This window comes from Vespula vulgaris, chromosome 12, assembly GCF_905475345.1.
Source record: "Vespula vulgaris chromosome 12, iyVesVulg1.1, whole genome shotgun sequence".
NCBI lineage: Eukaryota > Metazoa > Arthropoda > Insecta > Hymenoptera > Vespidae > Vespula > Vespula vulgaris.
Window position 1 is genome coordinate 2,122,501 of NC_066597.1, and position 23,434 is coordinate 2,145,934.

The window sequence follows — 23,434 nt, forward strand, 5'->3', positions numbered from 1 at the left end:
ATCTTTTTTATCGAAAATTTTGCCAATCTTTTACTCCACGCAATATATTTTTGTTCATTTTTATTTCTACATTTTCTTCTTGTTCTTTATTTTTTTTTTTTTTTTTTTTTTATATATATCATCCTTTCTACGTATATAACGAATTGATATTTCGATCGTTTATTTCGAGTGATGCGTCCATTTCGTTGTTGTTTCGAGAAAATTGAAGGTTAGTTATATCATATCGCCACGCAATTTCTTTTATTGGTCAATTCTATTCAACTAAGCATTGGCATTTTTTAAGATACTCAATATTGACTAATTATAAATGAAAAGCTTATACTAAATTAATCGCAAATGGCGTGATCTCATTTTGTAAAAAATGGACACATCACTTTCAAACTAAACGGTCCATTTGTATCATTGTCTGTTTACTCGTCAATCGAATGAATATAATTGATTTAAAATATATAGAAAAGAAATATTCGTGTGAACTAACCTCAAAATATCTCGCGATGTTTCTTCAATTCCAAAATATATTGAAATTACGAATCCTATTCGGTGGATTTCTTATAATCGCAGAATCGATACGAATTCTACGAACCGGCGAAGTTTACGACGTTAACGAATTTGAACGAACCAATCCGATCGATAACGGATATAACCGTTCAACGGAAAAATAATCGTTCGAAACAATCGAACGATGTACTTGCATACGCACGTAAGTAAGTACGTAGTACATACTGACGAAGCTAACGAAGCACGAACACACAACTTCAGGGCGTTGTGATTTCTAGCGCCTAACCTTAAAAGAAACAAACAATCGAAGTATGTGTATGTAGTAATAACTTTGACACAGTTCGGAGAAAACTTATAACGAAGGTTATAATAAACACTTTTTTTCCCCTACGCGTTGTTCCTTTTTATTATTTTCTTTTCTCCTTTACGTTTTCCTTTTATCTACAACACAGATAAATTATTCTAAATTTGCCCTGCGTAATGATGTCATAGCTCGTTATGTATACATTATCGTAAGAAACAAATAAACAGAAGTAACGAAATATAATTCTTAACACGAACTAAAACTGAAATACACGATCGACCGTGTATCGTTTCCTTATCGGAACTATTATTTCTTTTTTCGTATACGACCTTTTCGTATTTGAAGAAGCAAAAAAAACAGATAGAGAGAAAGAGAGAAAGAGAGAGAGAGAGAGAGAGAGAGAGAGAGAAAGAGAGATAACGGGCACGCGTTGATCGAGGACACCTCAACGTTTTATCCACGCGACGACGATACGACGATCTGCGCGACTAACGAAAAAGAAAAAGCAAAGAAAAAAAATAAGAAAAAGTATGTATATACGTATACGTCAGGATCGACTGAGAGACTGCGAAATTCGACGTGCGTTGATTCCTTTTTCTTTCTTCCTTTCTTCCTCTCTTCGCCTCTTCTCGTAACACTTTTATGACGTATTTTATAAAACGTTTTATATACCTTGTCCTAACTAACTGTCGTGAACTTCTTCAGAAAAGTCACGTGTCCTCTCGAGTGAAGAGAGAGAAAGAGAGATAGAGAGATAGAGAGAGAGAGAGACAGATCGATCGATTTATCGAAAGGAAGGAGTGTGAAAATGTCCGAAATTTCGCGACGAGACACGACGTCTCTCGAGAATATGATTGGAGGTTAGATTGAAATGATCGGTCGTGCGAAAGCGCGCCAACTAAATAAAAAGAAGGAAATAGATAGATAGATAGAAAGAGAGAGAGAGAAAGGTATATATATATATATATATAGAGAGAGAGAGAGAGAGAGAGAGAGAACGAAAGAAAAACGAGAAATACGGAAGAAAAAGAGAATAACGAATAACGAATAAAAAGAAGTAGAAAAGTAAAAGAAGGGTGTTGACGCGTTCGCAGGTGCGTCAAGTGCGAGGCGTGTGTTTTAGCGCCGCGTGCGCTCGAGATTTGAGGTTAACCTGTCAGACGAGAGAAGATAAACGTAGTAGGAGGATTATTCGCACGAGTCGCACGTACGACAACCGAGTCGTGTGGCAGATCGATGTTACGCGTGCTACGGCACGTTTCCACGCGTGGAAAGTGACTTCGCGGAAAATTCTCTCTCTCTTTCTCTTTCTCTCTCTCTCTCAAACACATGCACAACTCACTCACCCACTCACTCACTCTTTCTGTCTCTCTATCTCTGACGCTTCGAGATTACGTAATTTCCATCATCGTCATACACGTTACACTCACCTCCTCTTCCTCCTCCTCCTCCTCCTCCACCTCTTCTTCTTCCTCCTTCTTCTCCACCACCACCACCACAACCACCACCACCACCACCACCACCACCCTCCTCCACCACCTCCTTCTTCTCTCCTCTTCCTTCTCTTCTTCCACCGTGTGTTCTCGACGCGGCTGCGACGACTACGTCTACGATGACGGCCGAAGCTTCCGTGGCTTCGCCGACGGCGATGATGGCGGTGTCTTCGTCCTCCTTTTCACTCGGACGACGGGCCCACCTCCGAACGTTTTTAACGTTCTGCCGCACCGTTAAAACGTCAAACTTTATCACGAAAACATGATATCTCTCGGGGCGAGCACGATGGAAGGGACGGGTGAGAGAGAGGAACCGAGACCACCACCGCTCTCTTCTTTGCTAGCGACACTCGATGACGTCATCGCAAGCGGCCCAAGATGGTGTCCCCGCGACGGCGCGGCCAGCTTCGTCTCCTCTCTCTTACTCCTATTCCTACTCCTATCTAACCTTCCTCTCTCTCTCTCTCTCTCTCTCTCTTCTCTCTCTTTCTCTCTCTCTCTCTCTCTCTCTCTTAGCTTCAACGTCTTTTGTTTTCGTTTCGATATCTTGTTCAAATCCGCGAAAACAAATGACAAACGCGATTCAAATTTTGTAAAATAGTTCTTATTAATGCTTTTCAACGTTTTTATTTTTCTAACCTTATCCTTTCGTTTAGAAACGAGAGAGAAAGAGAGAAAGAGAAAAGAGCTCGCAACGCCACGAAATTCGGAACGAAACTGAATAGTTTTCTACGAGTTTTTAATCCTCGATAATTCCTTCACTGTGATTATTGAAATTAATAGTACGAAAGTTTTCGTCCGAGGAAATATCGTGTACGTGAAATGTGTTGTTTGAATTTCCTTTTTTAATTTTCTTTGTTTACTGTCATAACCTTTAATGCGTATTGATGGTTTAATTTTCTATATTAAGAATTGTATGTAATATTTATTTCTTTTTCTTTTCTTTTCTTTTCTTTTTCCTTTATACTTTCTTCTTCTATGTGATATGGAAATGATATTAAACGTTAAAGTTATGTTGTATCAATTGTCATATTTGCCGTCATTGATTTTATTTTTGTATTTGTCACAAATATTATGTAATAAGTTACGCGCTTATGTGCGATTATTTGGAATGATTTAACACTTTGTACATAAAAGAGGAAAGTTCTATTTTTATTAGAATAGATTCTAATATTATTATAATATAATAGCAACAAATAGTATTATAGTGAAATATCTATTATTGTTTCTTAATTTTTAGATAGAGAAAGATGCCATCCATTCCTTACGTGTCCAGGGTAAATCAGCTCGATGCAGCGTCACTAGATGACGAGATCAATAAAGTTTTTGAGAATCAGGTAAAAGAAATTTTTAAATTCTGTCCGCCTGGTAAAGTAGACAAATGGCAACCAGAGATCAAAGCTCTTCTGAAAATTCTTATATGGAATTTTTCGTTAAGATACAAGAGTCATACGTTTGGACAACAGATGCTTGATCTTCGTTACGACAACTTGAACAAGATCAAATCCATTTTGTACTTAGCTTTGAAATTCTTACCAAGTTATATTAAAGATAGAGTAATCGATAATGGTATGATATCAAAACTCAAAAGAACAAGCAAGTTGAAGATTTATGTAAAGTGGATAATCAGTTTCGTACATTTGTTGGAATTGATAAATTTAGTTAGTTTTTTACATCGTGGAACTCAACCTCTTTTGATAGAAAGATTATTAAACATTTCCAGTGTTTCTGTGAACCGATATAAGCCAAGAACTATTGGGTATTCTTACATGACTAGAGAACTTCTTTGGCACGGTTTAATGGAATTATTTACATTAGGAATACCTATGTTAAACTATCACTATTTAAAACAAAAGATAAGAAGGTTTTGGTATCATAATAAACAAAATGGAATTAAACGATCATTTCCAATTATGAATGAATCTACTGTTTGTGCTTATTGCAAGGAGAAACCTATCTTACCAACGCACGCTGGTTGCGAACACGTTTTCTGTTATTATTGCTTGGGCGCAAATTTTACTGCGATGAAGATATTCCTTTGTCCAGAGTGTGATACCGAATTACACGACTGTGATATGAAAAATTATGTCGCCATTCCGGGTCCTACAGTCAAGAATGACGATTTGCAGTGATTCTTCCAGAAACTAGTGTACGATACTATGTATATGAATTTTTGTATATATTAAGAATGTTCACCATCTTTCGTTCGCAGTATATGCGATGTCAGAGACACCTATGAACAAAATACGAACTATGAAAACAACCGGGAAACTGTCCCGACTATTCGACTGTTGTATCGAATAGCAAGTATCTAGATACGTAATTTAGAAATCGTTGGTTCGAGGTTGGTGGAATCTTTTGTATTTCGTTTTATTAAACATATATAATCAATTCATTCAATCTATCGCATGTATATATAATAAATTATTTTTACAAAAATCATCCAACAATCCGCTTCTACGAATTCAAAGAATACTTTATAACGAATATCCTCGAGATAGTACTTTTCTGTTTAACCACCCTTGGCGAAAAGTTTTTATTTTACCAAAGATCGGTGAGATAGATTCCTGTTTTATCAAAAATCGTAGCAGCAACACAATATAGACAATTAAAATAATTAGAAAAAAAAAACACAGAATACAGGCAATAACAATAAATGGTACTATAAATGATATAAATTTTTTTTCTTTTTCTTTTTCTCTTAACTTTTTGTTATAAATAATTTATGTAAATTCCTATCGTTACTCTATTGATTTTTCACTATGCCTGATCTGTACTACATAAACGTGTGACCTCATAAGAATGATATACTTGTACTACTTAAAAATCTGACGTCATAAGAATGATTCGCTTGTACTACTTAAAAATATGTCTATTCATATATGGGCGATTGATTTGTATTACTTGTAGTAGTGGTAGTATTAGTAATAATGCTAGTAATAGTAGTAGTAGCAGTAGTAGTCGCAGTAGTAGTAGTAGTGGTGGGAATAGTGATAATAATGATAGTGAAAGTAGTAGTGATAAAAATAATAATAGTAATGATAATAGTGATACTAGTAGTAGTGGTAGAAAATGGTAGCAAATGATAGTGTGGTGACAGCAGGTGGCTAGTATATAGTTAAACATTTGTTAAGTAGTACAAGTCAATCGCTCATATATGGTGTAACATTTGTAAGTAGTACAAGTCAATGATCCATTTTCGATCAGATAAAAAATACGTCCGAATATTTTTCTTTTCTACGAATATAAGTTATATAATTAATTGAGTCAGTTCAACATTAATTAGGAATCATCGTTCAATATGCGCCACAATAAGTAAGAATGAAAGAGAATAATTGAAAAAAAAGAATATATAAGAATATATAAGAACAATAATTTTTTTGTGAATTTCTCTAAGAAATTATTTTAGAATTATTCTACATATAGTTTGTTTATCGATCGCAATTATCAGATATGAAAAATGTAAGTACTTTAATGTTTAATTACAGTTAGAATGAAGAGTAAGAGTAGTAATACAAGGTAATAACACTGGAATCTCTAGTTGATAGAAATGGAGTGGAAACAAACATTGGTGTTTTATAAATTTTATAAAAGCTGGATGAGGCTTTGATGAAGCAACCTTAATGTTTTAAATATTATCACAAAATGGTTTATAATGTATATCTATATATTTTCTTTTTATTAAAAAATAGCAATACAAAATCTTCTTTATTTTATTTTCAATACAACATTTCGACTTCGAGCATCGATTAGCGTTTTCGTCCGAAACAAACAATAATAATAGATCAATATGATATACTCGTTGCTTATCAAAATATTAGATTATCATATAAAAATATCATGCTGCACTATTATAAAACGCTTTCCTCTTCTTCGTACGCAATATTATTATCATTTATCATTATCATTATTATCATCATCATCATCATCATTATCATCACCATCATCATTATCATCATTATCATTATCATCATTATTATTATAATTATTATTATTTTTCTTATTATTATTATTCTTATTTTTATTCTTACTCTTCTTCTTATTATTATTATTATTAATATTATTATTATTACACAACATTATATTCGGTTGAATTTATTCGCTCGATTGCTGCGTCTTTATTTGACGGGCGGATTCGTTCCTTCGAATAGAAAATAAAAATTCTTCGGGAACGATAATAATTTTTAGTGAAAAGTACATTAATAAGCACAAATTTTTCTTTCGCCTTCATTATTATGGTATTTATGTATATATATATATATAGAGAAATATCAACGAATCGATCGATCGAAGCTGTTGTCAAGTTGGAATGTGCATTATATAATACAAATTAACATCGTTACGCATTTTAGCAACGAGAATAGCGTCGATCGTGATCACGAACAAATACGTATGTAAATATGTAGGTATGTATATGTACGTGCGAATGCACGCCCGAAGCGTCGCAAAATTGTCCATTAAAAAATATTTCTGATAATCATTCAAAACTTCCCGACGATTCAAATAATTTATAATTCGAATCGAGATTTTCTTCGTTGGAAAAAATCGTCGTTCGAATATATTTGGATGGAAATTTTTTCTTTTTTCTTTTTTGTAAAATTATTACACAGGAACATCGGGTTTGTTTGTTTGTGTGTGTGTGTGTGTGTTATAAGTACGTGTAGATAATTATTGTTCAATTTCGAGACATTAAAATGAAGCTTTCTGAACGTGGGAAGTTATTGCGTAAAGAAATTCGATCGAATATATATATATATATATATGTATGTATATATGTACGTGCGAACAACTTAACGCTTCGCTTCGGGTCGATATAATTCGCTAATGAATTATATTTTAATTACCGACGAAATAATAAACGTAGGAAGTGCGCGTTTCATTGTAACAACAAACACACGGAGGAACAGACACGACGGACAGTCCTATTTATATATATATATCACACAGTGGAGAACACATAATATATAACATATATTTCTTATAACAAAGATATTATATATATATATATACTAGACTCTATTTCGGTTTTACCATGTTTCATTTTCTTTTATTTTTGTTTGTTTGCTTTTTTCTTTATTGGTTTGTTTGTTTGTTTTTTGTTTCTTTTTCGTCTTTATCTCTCATCGACGTTTTTTCTTAACGCATTTATTTTTTTTTTCTGCTCCTGCTTTATTCCCGTATAAGCTTTACCATCGTTCTTTTCTTTTCTTTCCTTTTCTTTCTTTTTTTTCTTTTTTTTTTCTTTTTCTTTTTTCCTTAACTTCATTTAATAATCTATCGGTAATCCTTATAAGCACGCGATCACGGCGTAAGGACAACAATAATTTACGCTTAAAAGGACTTCACAAAAGGCTAAGTCAAAGTAATTTCGCTAGGGATGCACGATATCACGAAAGGGGAAAAAGATAAAAAAAAAAAAAAAAAAAAAAGAGTGCCTCGCCCGAATTCACTCTCGAGAATTCTCTCTTTAATTTATCATTAACGTTTTCTAACAATGAAATTGATTGATTGCCGTCGAATGATTTCAATTTTTTATTTCTTTTTTTCTTTTCATTCCTCTTTAAAATCGCGACAATCGATCGACTGTAATTTATCAATGCTTGAAAATTAGCAAAATATATTATTTGTGAGCTTGCTTGAGGATCGATCATTGTAATACGATCTTTCAATCGAATAAACTATCGAAAATCTTTTTCGATAGTTACGATAGATCGATATAATAATATAATAAGAGAGAGACAGAGACAGAGAGAGAAAAGATAAGATTCCTCGGAAGATCGTCGGTCGGCTTGCGAATCCAGCGTCTTTCGCGAGCGAATAATAAATACTTTGTTACATTGTAAAACTCGAGAGAGCGTATGCCGCACTCCGTCTCGACGATCGAAAAAAGGAAGGAAGAGAAAAAAGGATCTGAGAGACGTCAACGATCGAGAAGCCTGCAGAAAAAAGAAATAAAAAAAAGGAAAGCTTCCTCGATCGCGAACGCATTATTCTATCGGTGAATCTCGCTATTATCATTTTCGTCTATCTTTTTTTTGTTTCTGTTGTTTCAATTTTTTGAAAAAAAGAAAAAAAGAGAGAGAGAGAGAAATAAAGATGATGAAAAAATATTATTGAAGTCGATAACGATCGTCGGGAAGGAGCGCTTTCGCGCTTGCTTCGAGCTTAGTCTGAATTAAATATCTTTTTTTTTTTTTAGCTTTGCTACGACGAAAGGTCGCTGGACGCAATAAGAAAAAAAAAAAGATAGATAGATAGATAGATAGATAGAGAAAAAAAGAGAGAGAGAGAGAGAGAGAGAGAGAGAGAGAGAGAGATATTATATATAGGGAGAAAAAAATAAGGGGGAAAAAAAAAGAAAAAAAAAAAATATCTAAAGAAAATATAGTCTAATGCCTCCCGCCACCATCGCTCGCAACAAGAAAAAAATTATTTCGAAGCCTCGCTATTTTTTAAATATTAACCCGATCGTCATAGTCGTCGACGTTTCGGGCTTGCAATTGATTCAATAATTATTTTCTATTTATATGTATACATACATATATACACATATATATGTCTATATATATATGTATATATATATGTGTGTGTGTGTGCGTACATATATAATATGATATAAATTTGTATAGTATTTTTTTCCTGTACCTATTTTTCTTTTCTTTCTTTCTTTCTTTCTTTCTTTCTTTCTTTCTTTCTTTCTTTCTTTCTTTCTTTCTAACTCATTATCACCATGATCATTATCATCATCACCCGTTCACCGTACAAAAAAAATCTTCCACTTTATATATATATATTACGCGCGCATAAACATACACACACACTCCCATATCTACACATTCACACATTATACATACGTACATGCACACGTAAGACTCGACGCACGCATTCTTTCTTTCTCGATCACGCGACAAACGTGTACGAATCGAACGATTCTCGATCTCGCGGAGTATCGTTCGATTCGACGGAGACCGCCAATAACAAAAAAAAAAAAGAGAAAATAAGATAATAGTGAATTTAACAAAAAAAAAAAAAAAATAGTATATAACGATCATTTCATCTACTTAATCCTAAAGAGGCACCGTCGGGGCGCGTGCTCCGAGAAAATGGCGAGAAAAAAAAAATAAAGGAGAGGGAAGATGAGTGAGGATGAGGAGCAGGGCGGCGGGTTAAATTGCACGAGGGAGGAGATATCTGGGTTAGTTTGGGACTATTTTTTTTTGTTTTTTTTGTTCTTATTTTTTTTTGTTTTTTTTTTTTTGGTTTGTTTGTTTTTTTTTTTTTTTTTAGAGGACTCGTTCTGGCCAAAATACTTCTCTCGGGCACGCAAAAATAATAAATCATCAGCCTATTCTCCCGGTACCCTTAGACGAAATACGAAATTACAATAAACATGCAAAATGATTTGTTTTTTTTTTCTTTTTGTTTCTTTCTTTTTTTTCCTTTCCATACTCGTTGTCAAGTTCGTTGAGTCGTTTTGACGGTATTATTATATGATATTATTATTATTATTTTATTATTATTATTATTTTATTATTATTATTATTATTATTATTATTATTATTATATAACTTTTCTTTTCACTTCGTGTTTTTAAATCCCTTTCCTTTCTTTCTTTCTTTCTTTCTTTCTTTTTTTTCGTAACTTTCGGTCAGAGTGCTATTCTCCGCCGAGTCGGATAGATTCGTCTTCTTGAAATTATATTATTTTACCAACTAGGAGGATCCTATATGATCGAATTTGATCCTCATCGTTATACTTCAAATAACGACGAATCATGTCCGTCCAAATTTAATTCTCCCTCGTATCTATTCTTTTTTTTTCGTATGTTCGAATTTGGAATATTATTTTTCTGTTTTTCTTTTTTTTCTTTTTCATTTGATTTTTACCCTGTCTCATAGTTCCGGGTCGTTTTCTTAACGCATACGATATTATCGTTTACGTATGACGTCCGCGTTACTTGTGTTACCTGTGTTATATAGTTTTTTTTCTTTTATTTTTTAATATACTTCACGTGCATCTTCCTTTACCATTTGGTATCGAGCGTGCATTTCTCGAGCGAAGTGGATGCCGCTGTCGATGCGGTTGCTTTTCGTTCCGCACCTGGTGCAGCGCTACCGCTAAATGGATTACTTCGTTTGTTCATTTCTGAAAAGAGAACAGATATTATATGTATATATATTTTTTTGTAGTTGATTCTTGTGGTTAACCTTGTACAACATCAATCAACCATCATTCTCTTTTCGATTTATTCCCACAAATTTAATCGTCTCTTCGGACATCCAAGTTTTTAATATCCTTTAAATATTGTTTATTTAAGCTATGATCTAGTAAAGCATGACTCTATAATAATTTTCACGTTATATAATGTTCTTGTAGATTATTAAAGATAAGATGAAGCGTTGCGAAGGGTTAAACATTTTTCAGATTTTTTTCTAAATTAATTTGATCGAAATGAATAATTTCGAGGATAATGTTTGCGTCATGATGAAAAAGCTTACGTACCCGAAATCAATAGCATTATTTTACGTCTCGCACCCCAAGCACTTATTCCGATCTCGCAGAGGTCCTTCTCCGTCAGTGATGGAAACGTAGCCATGTCCACTTCGTGCGACGTGAACAGGCCTGACGATAAAGAAGACCATTTGAAGATCGTTTAAGCCAAAAAGCATATTTCTTTTCTTTTCTTTTCTTTTTTTTTTTTTAATTCTTTTTTTCGTTTTTATTTCCATCGATTCGATGCGAAGCATGCGTTCAAAGCGTGTGCTTGTTTTTCAACGTAACATACGTATAGCAAAAATAAGGGAAAATATACTTACGATTATATTTCTCAAGGCCAACGCTTGTTAACATACTAGCAAGATCGGTATATCGTTGAGATGTGATTTTTTTTAAATGCGAGGTCGGTGTGTGATCCATGTAATTCGAAGTCGAACCGATTTGACCGATTCGATCTTTATTCGAGCCGATACCAAAGTCCATGCATGTATTTAACACAGGTGTCATTGGTTCTTCCCATAAGTAGAATGGATCAGACGAAGACAACTCCTGAATTGAGAGAAAACAAATAAATAAAATAAAATAAAATAAAAATTATCGAGCGACACTTTTTCGAAATGATAAAATATAATGGATCTGATGACAATGCTGGATCTTATACTGTTTTAACGGATTATCAATGTGAATATCTAAAAGAATTTTGATACAATTTTCTGATAATGATTCTTCGAAACGACCAGCTTTAGAAAAGAGAAATAACCTTATTTAGTTCAGTCGATGATAACGGAGCAATAGTCTGACTCAGACCATAACCTGACCAAGTCGACGTTGGTGCTCGATACTCCGAAGTGTTTGGTTTATTTTGTACAGCTAGAACGGCCATCATCTTCTTCTGCTCGTAATCGGAAGGCGTAAGATTCTGTTGGGCGGCCATCTCCAACGATTTCTTTTCACAACCTGGTGCTCGACGATCGGACACCGAAAGATCTGACAGCATACTCGACAAGTCTATCGAAAATAAGCAAAGTTTTATTTATCACGAAGAGATATATGTATATGTATATAATTTTTTTTTTTTTTTTAATTAAAAAGATATTCAACGACGTATCTACCTAAATTAGGATTAGTCACTGTTGGATTCACTGGTGATAAATTTCTAGGGCTAATAGCTGGACTAGACAAAGAGCTTGAAACGCTGCTCAATGAGGAGTAAGCTGTAAATAAATTCCACAATTTGTTTATTTATTTATAAACGAAAAAAGCAAGTAGATAAATAAAAATTGGACTAACCACTGCCTTCCTTGCTATCTGACAGGCTGTTTGCCATTCCATGAATTCCATGCAAGCCTGTCGATAAAGTAGGATGAATTTGTCCAATATCATTCAAGATATGATTCGACAGTCCGTGAGAATGGGCCATCATGTTGCTGTGCATCATGTGCTGCGTCGTTAGCAGGTGATTTAAGTGCCCGTAAGGATATGGATGATGAATCGGTAACGATGAAAACATGGACGGAATCGGTGGTAAACTCCAATGTGGCGAGAGACCCATTGGATTGGGTGAATGTGACATAGGAGAAACACAGCAAGGTAAATTCTGTGTGTTCACGGTCAACATGTTCGACAAACTATCCGGTATACCACAACTCATAGTATTCGTACCTGTTAATTGAGAGAAAAGAAAAAAAGAAAAAAAAAATGAGAAAATTGAGAAGAAAAAAAAAGAGAATTCTTTGATAATACGTTATTATTAAATTATAAAAATGCTGACACCAAACTGCGTGAAACAATGTAATATTTATCGATGTCTACATCTCTACACGCGTTGTAAAAGCGTTATAGGTACTTCAGAAATTGTGAAATATGTTTTCAACAATGTTGCAATAACGCTTACCGTTACCATTCGTGGCGTTTCCTTGAAAAATATTGCCAGCATTTGGAATGTGATAAGTGGTCGGTATTTCAGCATTAACTCTTGGCTCCTCCAAGCCAAGAAGTTGCTTTCTGGCTTCGTAAATGTTGCTGGCATTTCTTTCGATTCCCTTGATAATCACGGAAAATGTACTTTGCTTTGGCTTGTGCCTCACGTTTATGAACACGTCGAGGGATTGCATCAATTGTGAAATTGTTTCTGTATCGATCGACGACATGTAATCCTTCGGGACATCGAACATGAGTACCAGCGGAAGAGATCCCTGGAAAGAATATAAATTAATGATCAAATTTCTATCTTAAATTCGCGATTAAAAATATCATTTCTAATTTTTATTATTACTCACGACCAATTGCTGCCGGGCTAAGTAAACATTGTGAATACCACCGATGATAGTAACATTGCTTTTTTTCAAACTAGGGATATTCGGATCGCTAGCATCGGGAAACATGATTTGTGTCGATGTTCTCTGCATTATCATCTTAAGATTGCTACTTGATTTACCAAGAACAATACTGTGATGATGCGGCGATATCTCCATCGACATTTGTACTTGAATTTGACTCTAAATAATAATAATAACAATAATAATAACAACAACAACAACAATAACAACAACAACGACGATAACAATAATAATAACAATAATTATAATGATGACGATAATAATAAAAAGAAAAAAGAAAGAAAGAAAGAAAGGAAGAAAGAAAAGAAAAGGAAAAAGAATAAAACTAGGATAAAGACAAAGAAAGAGATAGAGATAGCGATCTTATGTCGAAATAATGATTACTCACAGCTAAGTTTTCGCACATATAGTGAATCAAGAGTACGGTCGCCTCCTTTACTTGCGAAACTTCCCACTCGCAACCCTTGACGAGAACCAACGTGGCGTGCAATTTCGGTCTGGTACGTAGCATCACCTGAACGTTGTATTTCTCTTGAATCTTTACAACATAAGGCGAAGTGGCGTCCGGAGTACGTTGTGATGCTCCCATTATTGGCAATTCAAAGGAGAATATCAACGGTGTAAGATTCTGCAATCGCACGAATACAGCAATGTCACGACTATGCGTCTAATTTACCTCTCAAGGTTCTTTTAACCATCAAATTACTATTATCTCTTTTTAATCTCCTGCGATTACAAAAAAGAAAAAGAAAAAAAAATAGAAGATGGAAGAAGAAGAAGAAGAAGAAAAAAAGAACTTGTCCTTACGAAATACGTCGAGTTCCAAAATGAAACGGGAGACTTAGAAAACGAGTTTTTGCGATCGGACAATTTTGATATATGATATTTGCCTTTTTAAGGTTAATTACAAGAGAATAATATTTTATCTTCCACTCTACTGTATATTCGTATCTCGAAAATTATCGCTGAAATTTTGTAAAAAAGAAAGAAAAAATGTTCAAGCGATATAAACCGAGTTGAAATAGAGAATATACTTACGTACTGTTAGATTTCGATGAACGATACTATTCTTCTTCTTCTACTACTTTTTCTTTTTTTTCTTACTCTTTTCATTTCTTTTCGAAGAAAACTAACTTTTAATTACAACGATAATGATCCCGATAGTTACTGATTAAAAACTTTTCTCTTGAAATCTTTATGATTTAGTTAGGCTTACCCTAACTCGTGCACGGGCACGCTCAATGCCATCGATTTCTCCAGCAATGGAAACTTGATTGCTCTTCTCTTGATGATTACTGCGGTTACTATCTGGGAAATGAATGTGGCATCCAGTTTCCTCCATCACTCGTTTAATCGTCAGTCCGCCCTTTCCGATAATGTGTGAATGGTCGGTATAACTGACATCCATTTTCATGGTCACTATATTGTTTTGCTGAAAAATAGAATAAAATTTTCTTGTTGATTCTCATTTTATTCGTTGTTCGTTCGTTCGTTCGTTCTTCCTTTATATTTTTATTTATCGTTTTCTTTGAAAGAAAGAAAGAAAGAAAAGAAGAAAGAAAGAAAGAAAGAAAGAAAGAAAGAAAGGAAATAAAGAAATTGAACAACTTAGAGTCAGTCGATACCTCGTTAAAAATAAATGCGAATGAAAGGGATAAAATGGAGGACAGAACGTGGCAACGATCGCCAACACCTTGAAGAGAGAAAAATAGACACACGTTTGCTCTCTTCAAGCAAGTAACTAGGAAATGGTACACCTCTCTACACGGCACATTGACTTTTATGCACGGACACATAGACGAACGTGCACGAGCGCACAGAGACGGGTAAACATATATACCATACACACATGCATTTCGAAGTGAAGGAAAGCGAGCCCCGACGACTTTAACGTCGTAGATCGTCGTATTGAGTCACGCGATCACGCGACGATCCTGTCAATAATCGCATTTGAACTTGAATTATCTTCTTTTTTTATTTCTGTCTCTGTCTCTTTCTCTGTCTGTCTGTCTCTCTCTTTCTTCCTTTCAAAGCGATCGTGTTAATTAATTAAAAAGAAGAAGAAGAAAAAGACGAAGAGAAAAAAAAGAAGGAAAAGATAAAAATACAAGGGTGAAATACGAAAAGTCAATTAAATTCGTATTAACATTCGACTCGATGGAAACATCACGCACGACGAAGAAAGCAATCGATGTTTGTGTGTTAGTATAAAAATCGACAGAACGTTGATATTTATAGCATCAGCATGTCAATGAAAAAGTATTCCACGTGAGTCATACCTTGACAGATATGCGTACGTGGAATAATGATCATGATTATATCTCCTGAATCGACCTTTACTATACGTATAACGGAATATAATAATCGATATTCCTTTCAGAGCAATAACTATGTCAACGAATAATCGAGATTAACGAGTTATCAAATACGCATGTGTATGTGTATTCGTGCGCGCGCGTGCATTTGCGTCTGCGCGTACGAGCAGCACTCGATTAAAGTAAAAAGTAAAAAAATAAAGGGGAAAAAAAATTGGAAGAGATTTTTATTTCATCGATTCTCGTTGATCGATTTTATACGTGTTCGTATTAATATATAAAGAGGGAAAAAAGAAAGAAAGAAAAAAAATAAATAAATAAAAAGGAAAAAGGAAAAAAGAATATGCGAACATAATACGTGTATCTTCCTACATAAGCAATAATATTTCCTACGATAAGAAAAGATAATTAGAACAAATGACTGGCCTTTATATAATCTATTGCAATCTAAGTTAATATATATATATATATATATATATATATATATATATATAAAAAGAGAGAATTTACAAACGTTCTGTGTAAACATTCCTTTCGTTACATATAAACGCATAGATATATGGTATAATAATATATATGTATCCGTAATAACGGAACGTTGTTTTAAATGCAAAAGGAAAATTTTAATCGTTCCGTCCGATCGTTAATTGTAAGATGACGATACGCTTTCTTGATTGAGAATTATATTATAGAAGATCGATTCTGTTATATAGATAAGATAGACTAATATGTCTTTCTTCCTTCCTTCGAGTTTTTTTCCAATTTTTTTTTTTTTCTACACACCCTCTCTAATAATTATGGACGAGCGTTGATTTTAATTAATAAAAATTAAAAGGAATCACGGAGGCGTGACAGAAAACGAGCGAGCGTAAAAAATCTTGTAAAAATTTGAAGGTGAAAACGATTTATTTTGACTTTTATCTTTCGAGCCATTTCTTCGAGCGAACACATTGGGTAAACGTTAAGTACCAATAAAGTGCATTTAAATGCTCATTAAGTGAAATTCATGTAATTAAGAATAATAGAACGTTGATTCGTCTGTGTTAAATGATTACTGACAAAATGAAAGTCGCATTGCGTTAAACCAAAATGAGAGGGAACTTTTGTTAATTCAAAAGAAACTAATTGGGTGCATCGAATTTGGTGCCAGGGTTCGATTAATTACGGATTAATTGGAACGAGAAAAACAAGTGAAATAAAAACACATATGTGTGTGTTTGTGTGTGCGAAAGATATAAAAATGTAACGAGAATGATAATAAAAACAATGATAACAAATTTATCTTATAAAAGATAAGAATAATTCGTATAAATTTGATCGATCGAAGGAAACTCAAGGTCGTTGTGTATATACTCTATCATTATTGGTAAAGAAAAAGTTAAAGCTCTAAAGTCGCTTGAAATTGATCGATCGATCGATTTATTAATCTTCCACGTGTTCGATTGTCATTTAGATAAACCAATAGGAAACTTCTCCGTTGTTACTACAAATTCTACTTCCACTTTTTCTTCCTTATCTTTTTCTTCTTTTTTTTTTCTTTTTATTTTGTAACAACTTTGACTACAAATTAGACTTACCCTAGTGTCTAGAATCTCCATTATCTTCTCCTTAGCTGTTCGCACGTCATCTGGACGACCTGCGACCTTTATGTGTGGATCTACGAAAAAATTCGAGAATGTGAGATGTATTACATAAACAATTTACGCACATATTTTTTTCTAATATGATTTGTATATATATTTATACATATAAATAGTAGACGATAATATAAGAGAAGCAATAAATTGTATTCCAATAAGAAAAGAAAAATAACGAGATAAACGTTTTATGAATAATTCAAATATATTTTTCCATTCTGATCTAAATAAAATAAAATAATACAAAAAGAAAGTTTCTATATTTGTAAATTTCTATACATACATCCATACGTGTAATAAAAATGACAAATTATAATCCAATAAAAGAAGAATAAAATAATAAAAGACATTTTAAAATATTAAAATCTTGGTCAACTGATAGTCAGTGCGTTCAGGTTGAAGACGAAAGAAAAATAAACGAAAAAATAGCGAAGAGTATCTACTTTGGCATTAGTATTCCCTTCTCGGCACTTTATATGGGCGTTCGATCGCGAAACGCGTTCTAAAGCATGCTGACGTGTCATTGGCGAAGTACAATGACTGTGAATCGCGTACATACACGATCACTGATTTTCATCGAGGCATATACATATTCATTGATATTCGGGAGACATCCAATAGCATAACGTCCTCTTCCGCGATCCTTCTTTGAAATATTATCAGTAGAACTCCTACGAATCCTTCGATTGCTTATTCAAAAACTTATTTTTATTCAACGCACGAAAGATAGAATCTTCTTTTTTTTCCTCTTTTTTTTTTTAACCACGGAAGTATAATACATTGATGAAGCGAATTAATCGATTAATTTATCATTTCAATTCTTATTAATTTCAATGCCGGAGAAAGATTAACAATAAGATAAAAAATCTAATGTAGAAATAATAAGAAAAATAAATAACAAATAACAATGGCAATAAGAAAATTGAAAAGAAAATAATTAATCGTATTAATTAGAACGATATACTACATACGTATATCGTACGTACGTGCAACTGCAAGATCAACGATGAAATAATAATTCTAATAATAAAAATGTGTTGTCGAACCTAATCAAAAATATATAAGGATAATGTACGATGTAATATAAGAAGATAAAATGTTCTCTCGAACTAAGAGAATAAAATAAAATATTAGATCATAATTAGAAAGGGAGAAAGAGAAAGAGAAAGAAGCTCTGTCCCCAATGATCGATCAAAATGAACTGTGTGTGTGTGTGTATCCAAGCAGCTCTCCCTAACGCGGAAGATCTTTATTACAAAAGAAAAAAAAAAGAGAAGGGAAAAAGAAATAAAAAAGAAAAAAAAAAAATCCCATCGATTTACGATCGACGACCGCCCGCGGAGACAATAAAACCTCGCACAGTGTTGTCCTCGCTCGTACGATGCGCTCTTCGATTATGATACCCACTTGCCATAATGCCCTTTTCGTCTCATCACGCGAGTTTCTATTTATACGTAACACCTTTGTTGATGTCTGTCGATTAGAAATTATTTCGTATAATATAAAAATAGAATAATAATAATAATAATAATAATGATGATGATGATGATAATGATGATGATGATGATGACGATAATAATAATAATCAATGAAATAATCAATGATCAATCGAAAAATGAGTAATATGAAGATAATAATATTTGTAAAAAATTAAATTAAATATAAGACGATAACTATTACAGATTACAAAAAATGAATCATTTAAATGGTACATTTGTTATATTGAAATTAATAAGTTTTGTATCAGTATAGATCGATTAAAAAGGTTTGTGTGTGTGTGTGTAATCGTGTTTAAGCACAGTGTACTATTTCGCGAACGTCGAGAGCATGGTAAACGGAATTTTTCGAGAAGGTCGGTGCCTCGCGATCCTCTCTAAGAATAGTTGGGCGTATACACTGACACATCGTAAGAAGATAGAAACGAGAAAGAGAGACGGAGAGAGAAGGAGAGATAGAGAAAGAGAGAGAAAGAGAGAAAGAGAGAGAGAGAGAGAGAGAGAGAGAGAGACAGAGACGTTGCTAAGAGCAAGGAAAGTCTGCAACGTTGAAACGCTGACCTAAAAATAACTTCTGACCGAATATGCAAACGACCTTCGGTTATCGTGATCACACTATAAAACAATCTTGATGGCAACTGGATCACATTTCTCACACCAATGACACAGAAAAATACAAAAACAAATTGTCTGACTTAATTCTCGATTATATCGAGAACGGTCAAAGGTCAAAGCCCTTTTACCCTCATGATCGAGAAGAATTTTACACAGACACACACACATAGATATATATAGGTATATAAAAGATCGAGGTTCGTTTCGGCGAATCGATAAAATTGATAGTGCACGTGATATTTTTCATGTTATATCAACGGCCTTTCCTTCTTTCTATCTTTGGATTTCCTTTATTTTTCTTTTTATTATTTATTTGTTATTATTATTACTATTGTTGTTGTTGTTGTTGTTGTTGTTGTTGTTATTATTATTATTATTATTTGTTTTAATTCTTTATGCAAGTTGTTATAAAAGTATAGTAACAACACGCGTTGGTCACGCTGTATCTATCACAGAGAAGTGTGATACGGTGTCAACATGTGTTGCTACTCGTAAATATGGATCTCGTCGATCTTGTCGAAAAAACAAAAAAGAAAAAAAAAAGAAAAGGAAAACAAAAAAGAACGTAAAAAAAGGAAAAAACAAAAAGAAAGAAAGAACACGTCAAGAAAAAGCAGAAAAATAAAAACAGAATATTTGAAAGCAACGAAAGACTCTAATAGACAATAACACGTTATATATTTCCTATAGATCCTTAAACCGAGTAAATTAACTTATACACTAATTAGACGAAGTTCTAATTATGATTCTGATCGTCATCTCCTTTCTCCTTTTCTCCATTGGAACTTTCGAGAATCAGATAAAATCAGATTCAAATCGATTCGACGTCGCGTATCTTTATAATCGACTTGAAATTTCGTTCTTGTTTACTTTCTTTAAAAAGAGCGAAAACCAATCAACGAACTCGAATATTTACGTCGAATTATCGAGCGCTATTTCATCGAATGAATGAGATAAGAGATCCTCTGTTTAATACGATGAACTTGTCCAATTTTTTCATGATTTCCTTATCTCCATGTATTTTGTGTTTCGTAACACACATTCGTTGTACATTTAAAGAAAGAAAGAAAGAAAAAAAAACAAAACAAGAAAAAAACAAAGAAAGAAAAAAAAAACAAAAACAATTTTCTTAGGTTTTTTAACGCGATCGTATTTATGTATCATGTACGTGCAAGAGAGGAAGAAAAAGAGAAAGAGAGAGAAATGAAAATAAACGATAAAACATCCAAGAATAACTCAAAAATATGAATATACAAAGATTTCGAAATCTAATCTTTCGTAATGTCAACAATTTGACAGGAATATTAACAAATCGATTAGAATGATAAACTATACTCATACACATGCACGTACACAAATACGCAGGCATCCACTCATCCAAGGAAAGAACTTCGATCGAGCCGTACATAGTTTGTTTCATAATTAATGCTGGTTCGATATCAAACGCGATAATTGCAATGAAATTACCAACAGACACGTGTATTCGAGTCGATTTTTTTTTCCTCTCTTTTTTTTTTTTTTCTTTTTTATATAACACGATAATATGTATCCAACACGTGAATGAAAATTGGTAGCACGATGAAAGAAAAAAAGAAGAAGAAGAGAATAAAGTGAAAAATAGAAAGGAAAGAAAGCTCGTAAATGATCGAAAAGATTATTTTCTAAAGTATCTATAATATCTATAATTCATTTCCGTTCTCGTATCGACTTTGCACGTTTCCGATTTCGATTAATTTTATCGATCCCTCTCGAGAGTTTCTTCTTATCTCCGATAAAGACATTCTTCGAGTATGCGATATTAACTTTCTCGTGAATTTTTTTTTTCAAATTTCTTTATCATTTTTTATTACGATAATTATTACTTTCAATTACATTATTACTTCACAATTCACATGTTCATATATATCTATATATCGATTATTATTATCGGATAAGAAAAAAACATATCGACGAGAAACAATTTCCTTTTCTTTTTCTTTCCGTAAAAAAGAAAAGAGAATCGAATAAAAAAAAAAAAAAAAAAGAAAAAAACAAAGCCTTGACATTTTTTTAAACGTCCTAATTGGCATTACCGTGTGATCGAAATAAAATAAATATTGTTGTAAGACATTAGCGAAAAGAATATTTGAACAATCGAAACATTATTGCTCCTTACACTTATACACAAATTTGGTGAACGAAGAAATAGATGTAAGAGCGAAAAAGATAGAGAAAGAGAGAAAAAGAGAGAAAGAGAGAGAGAGAGAGATGCTATAGATGCACCACTACGAATATACATGTGCTCGGACTAACGGTTACTCCAAGATACACACAAAAGGAACGAACAGTCGTTCTATTTTACGACTTGAAATCAGCTCGCTCAGCTTACGTGACCCGGAGCGTAGAAGACGCGTGCTTGTGAAGCGACCGAGAGCGGAATTTTACAAGGCTCTATTTACTAATTAACGTCGTAATTTAATCGTCACAATTATTGCTACGTCAACAGTCACTCGAACGCCGGGCGTTCGTGTCCCACTTTGCGAAACGTTTATGACGAATCTTCTCTCTCTCTTTCTCTCTCTTACTCTTTTTTTTTTCTTTCGCTTGCATCATTAGATAAAGATTAGAGAGGAAAAAAAGAAAAAGAAGGAAAACTGATTGATACTTTGAATGAACTTTGATTACACGGAACGGATTTGTCACACGGTATTAAAAAATAAAATGAAATTAAACGAAACGAAACGAAAGGAATCTGTGTCTGTTGTTCATCATCTTGACACCGATTACGTGAACTCTCGTCTTTCATACCTCACGTCATTTCATATTACGATATAAACGTGATACGATTTGTATGCATATACGTGCATGTGTATGCGTATGTACACGTGGACTGACGTATAACATGGAATGAGTCAATAACGATTGGCTATGTGAAGTAACACGTACGTTTTTATTTACTGATTTCTGAAAGAAATTTCATTGATATTTTTAAACGCGTCGAGTATCACATATTTTCATATTACGATACCTTATTTTTGTACGATGAAAATGTTAAATGTTGAATATGTTAATGTTTAATTAAGACAAAAAATATACGGATATATATATATATATATATATATATATATATATATATATATATACATATATATAATATATGTGTGTATCTCATCTAAATGTTATCGTTAAATATATCGAAAAGAGGTTAACGATTTTGTTAATGCTAATTTCGTGTGATATTTTCTATGTCACGTATATATTCTTTTCATTTTTAAGATATTACCGATTAATAGTATATTTGTATGGATGGTATTAGAGAGACTAGAGAGGGAGAGAGAGAGAGAGAGAGAGACGATATTTCGGTACTTTGCGGTGGCTCATGTCTCTCAGTGGAGGTCGACCATGCTAGAGAGAGCCCACTCCTATACTTAAATAAGTATGCGTGTGTATGTGTGTGTATAATCGGATATACGTAAGAGAAAGAAATAGAGAAAAAGGAAGAAGAAGAAGGAAGAGAGAGAGAAAGAGAAAGAGAGAGATGCAACAGCTGTTTAGGTCACGAGGAAGAAGGGATGAATCACCGAAAAGTTTCCACGAGAGTAGAGTGCGATGAACACCGTACGTTTTGTCCCCCCTGCAAAGGAAGAAGGGGAAATATAAAGAAGGATAGATAGATAGAAAGAGATAGGTAAATACCATATAATTTTATCGAATCGTCGACGACGACGAAGAGAAAGAAGAAAAAGAAGATAGGCAAACATAGGATTTACCTCGACGACGATGGAAAAAGATTTCAAATTTACGACATTACGAATTATTATATCGTATGAAATTTATTATGAAATTATTTTTTCTTTCTTTCTTTTTTTTTGTTTTCCTTTTTTTTTTTTTTTTAAATCAAACTTTCCACGTAAACATATGGAGTATCTCGTGACAAATTTCATTAATCATGTTTTATCTATTATGATAACGTGAAATTAAATAGAATTCCAAGTGATAGTGAATTAAATAAAATTCTTTTGACCTAATCGCTTAATGAAATGTATAATATACTAACTGATATGATATAAAAAATTTATATATAAATATATATAATGATAATAATAATAGAATATATTTTCTTTAATCACTTAATGAAACGTATAATACGAATGTATGAATATAAAAGAAATTCTAAATAAAATAATGATAGCGAATTAAATAAATATTCTCCTTTTTCTGTAATCACCTAATGAACTGTATTGTACGATTTCTTTGATAAA

At 33.1% G+C, this 23,434-nt stretch overlaps 3 protein-coding genes across 19 annotated transcripts in view; 1 reads left to right on the forward strand and 2 right to left on the reverse strand.

Moving 5' to 3' along the window:
• Nucleotides 1–2,293, reverse strand: part of LOC127068170 (stress-activated protein kinase JNK) — a 165,965-nt gene extending 163,672 nt beyond the window's left edge. For 4 of the 9 annotated variants that reach the window (XM_051003967.1, XM_051003962.1, XM_051003963.1 and 1 more), the window contains exon 1: nt 2,233–2,293. The gene's annotated coding sequence lies outside the window, so the exon portion shown is untranslated. Of the gene's footprint in view, nt 1–478; nt 706–1,342; nt 1,365–2,232 lie in introns of those variants that run through there. The other 5 variants (XM_051003972.1, XM_051003954.1, XM_051003970.1 and 2 more) reach the window with 4 other exon arrangements.
• Nucleotides 2,294–2,341: 48 nt separating this feature from the next.
• Nucleotides 2,342–8,013, forward strand: LOC127068174 (peroxisome biogenesis factor 2). Of its 4 annotated transcripts, none has more exons than XM_051003983.1 (3): nt 2,342–3,209; nt 3,536–3,632; nt 3,734–8,013. In XM_051003983.1, exons 2-3 carry the CDS (start codon nt 3,601–3,603, stop codon nt 4,425–4,427), a joined length of 726 nt encoding a protein of 241 aa, XP_050859940.1. In that variant the 5' UTR covers nt 2,342–3,209; nt 3,536–3,600; the 3' UTR covers nt 4,428–8,013. The 4 variants fall into 4 exon arrangements, with proteins under 4 accessions (XP_050859940.1, XP_050859939.1, XP_050859938.1 ...); XM_051003982.1 differs by having other exon boundaries at nt 2,342–3,108; XM_051003981.1 differs by having other exon boundaries at nt 3,536–8,013.
• Nucleotides 7,440–23,434, reverse strand: part of LOC127068150 (protein bicaudal C homolog 1-A) — a 38,344-nt gene continuing 22,349 nt past the window's right edge. For 4 of the 6 annotated variants that reach the window (XM_051003899.1, XM_051003897.1, XM_051003898.1 and 1 more), the window contains 11 exons: nt 17,023–17,102; nt 14,347–14,562; nt 13,519–13,758; nt 13,071–13,289; nt 12,686–12,986; nt 12,082–12,453; nt 11,904–12,005; nt 11,552–11,799; nt 11,112–11,340; nt 10,798–10,917; nt 7,440–10,440 (listed from right to left, as the gene is read on the reverse strand). In XM_051003899.1, coding sequence (XP_050859856.1) covers nt 10,319–10,440; nt 10,798–10,917; nt 11,112–11,340; nt 11,552–11,799; nt 11,904–12,005; nt 12,082–12,453; nt 12,686–12,986; nt 13,071–13,289; nt 13,519–13,758; nt 14,347–14,562; nt 17,023–17,102 — 2,249 coding nt within the window. In that variant the 3' untranslated portion in view covers nt 7,440–10,318. Of the gene's footprint in view, nt 10,441–10,797; nt 10,918–11,111; nt 11,341–11,551; nt 11,800–11,903; nt 12,006–12,081; nt 12,454–12,685; nt 12,987–13,070; nt 13,290–13,518; nt 13,759–14,346; nt 14,563–14,755; nt 15,633–17,022; nt 17,103–23,434 lie in introns of those variants that run through there. The other 2 variants (XM_051003901.1, XM_051003900.1) reach the window with 2 other exon arrangements.

Excerpts from the sequence above, each read along its gene's own strand:
- LOC127068174 (XM_051003981.1), top strand. The coding sequence starts at position 3,546 with ATGCCATCCATTCCTTACGTGTCCAGGGTAAATCAGCTCGATGCAGCG.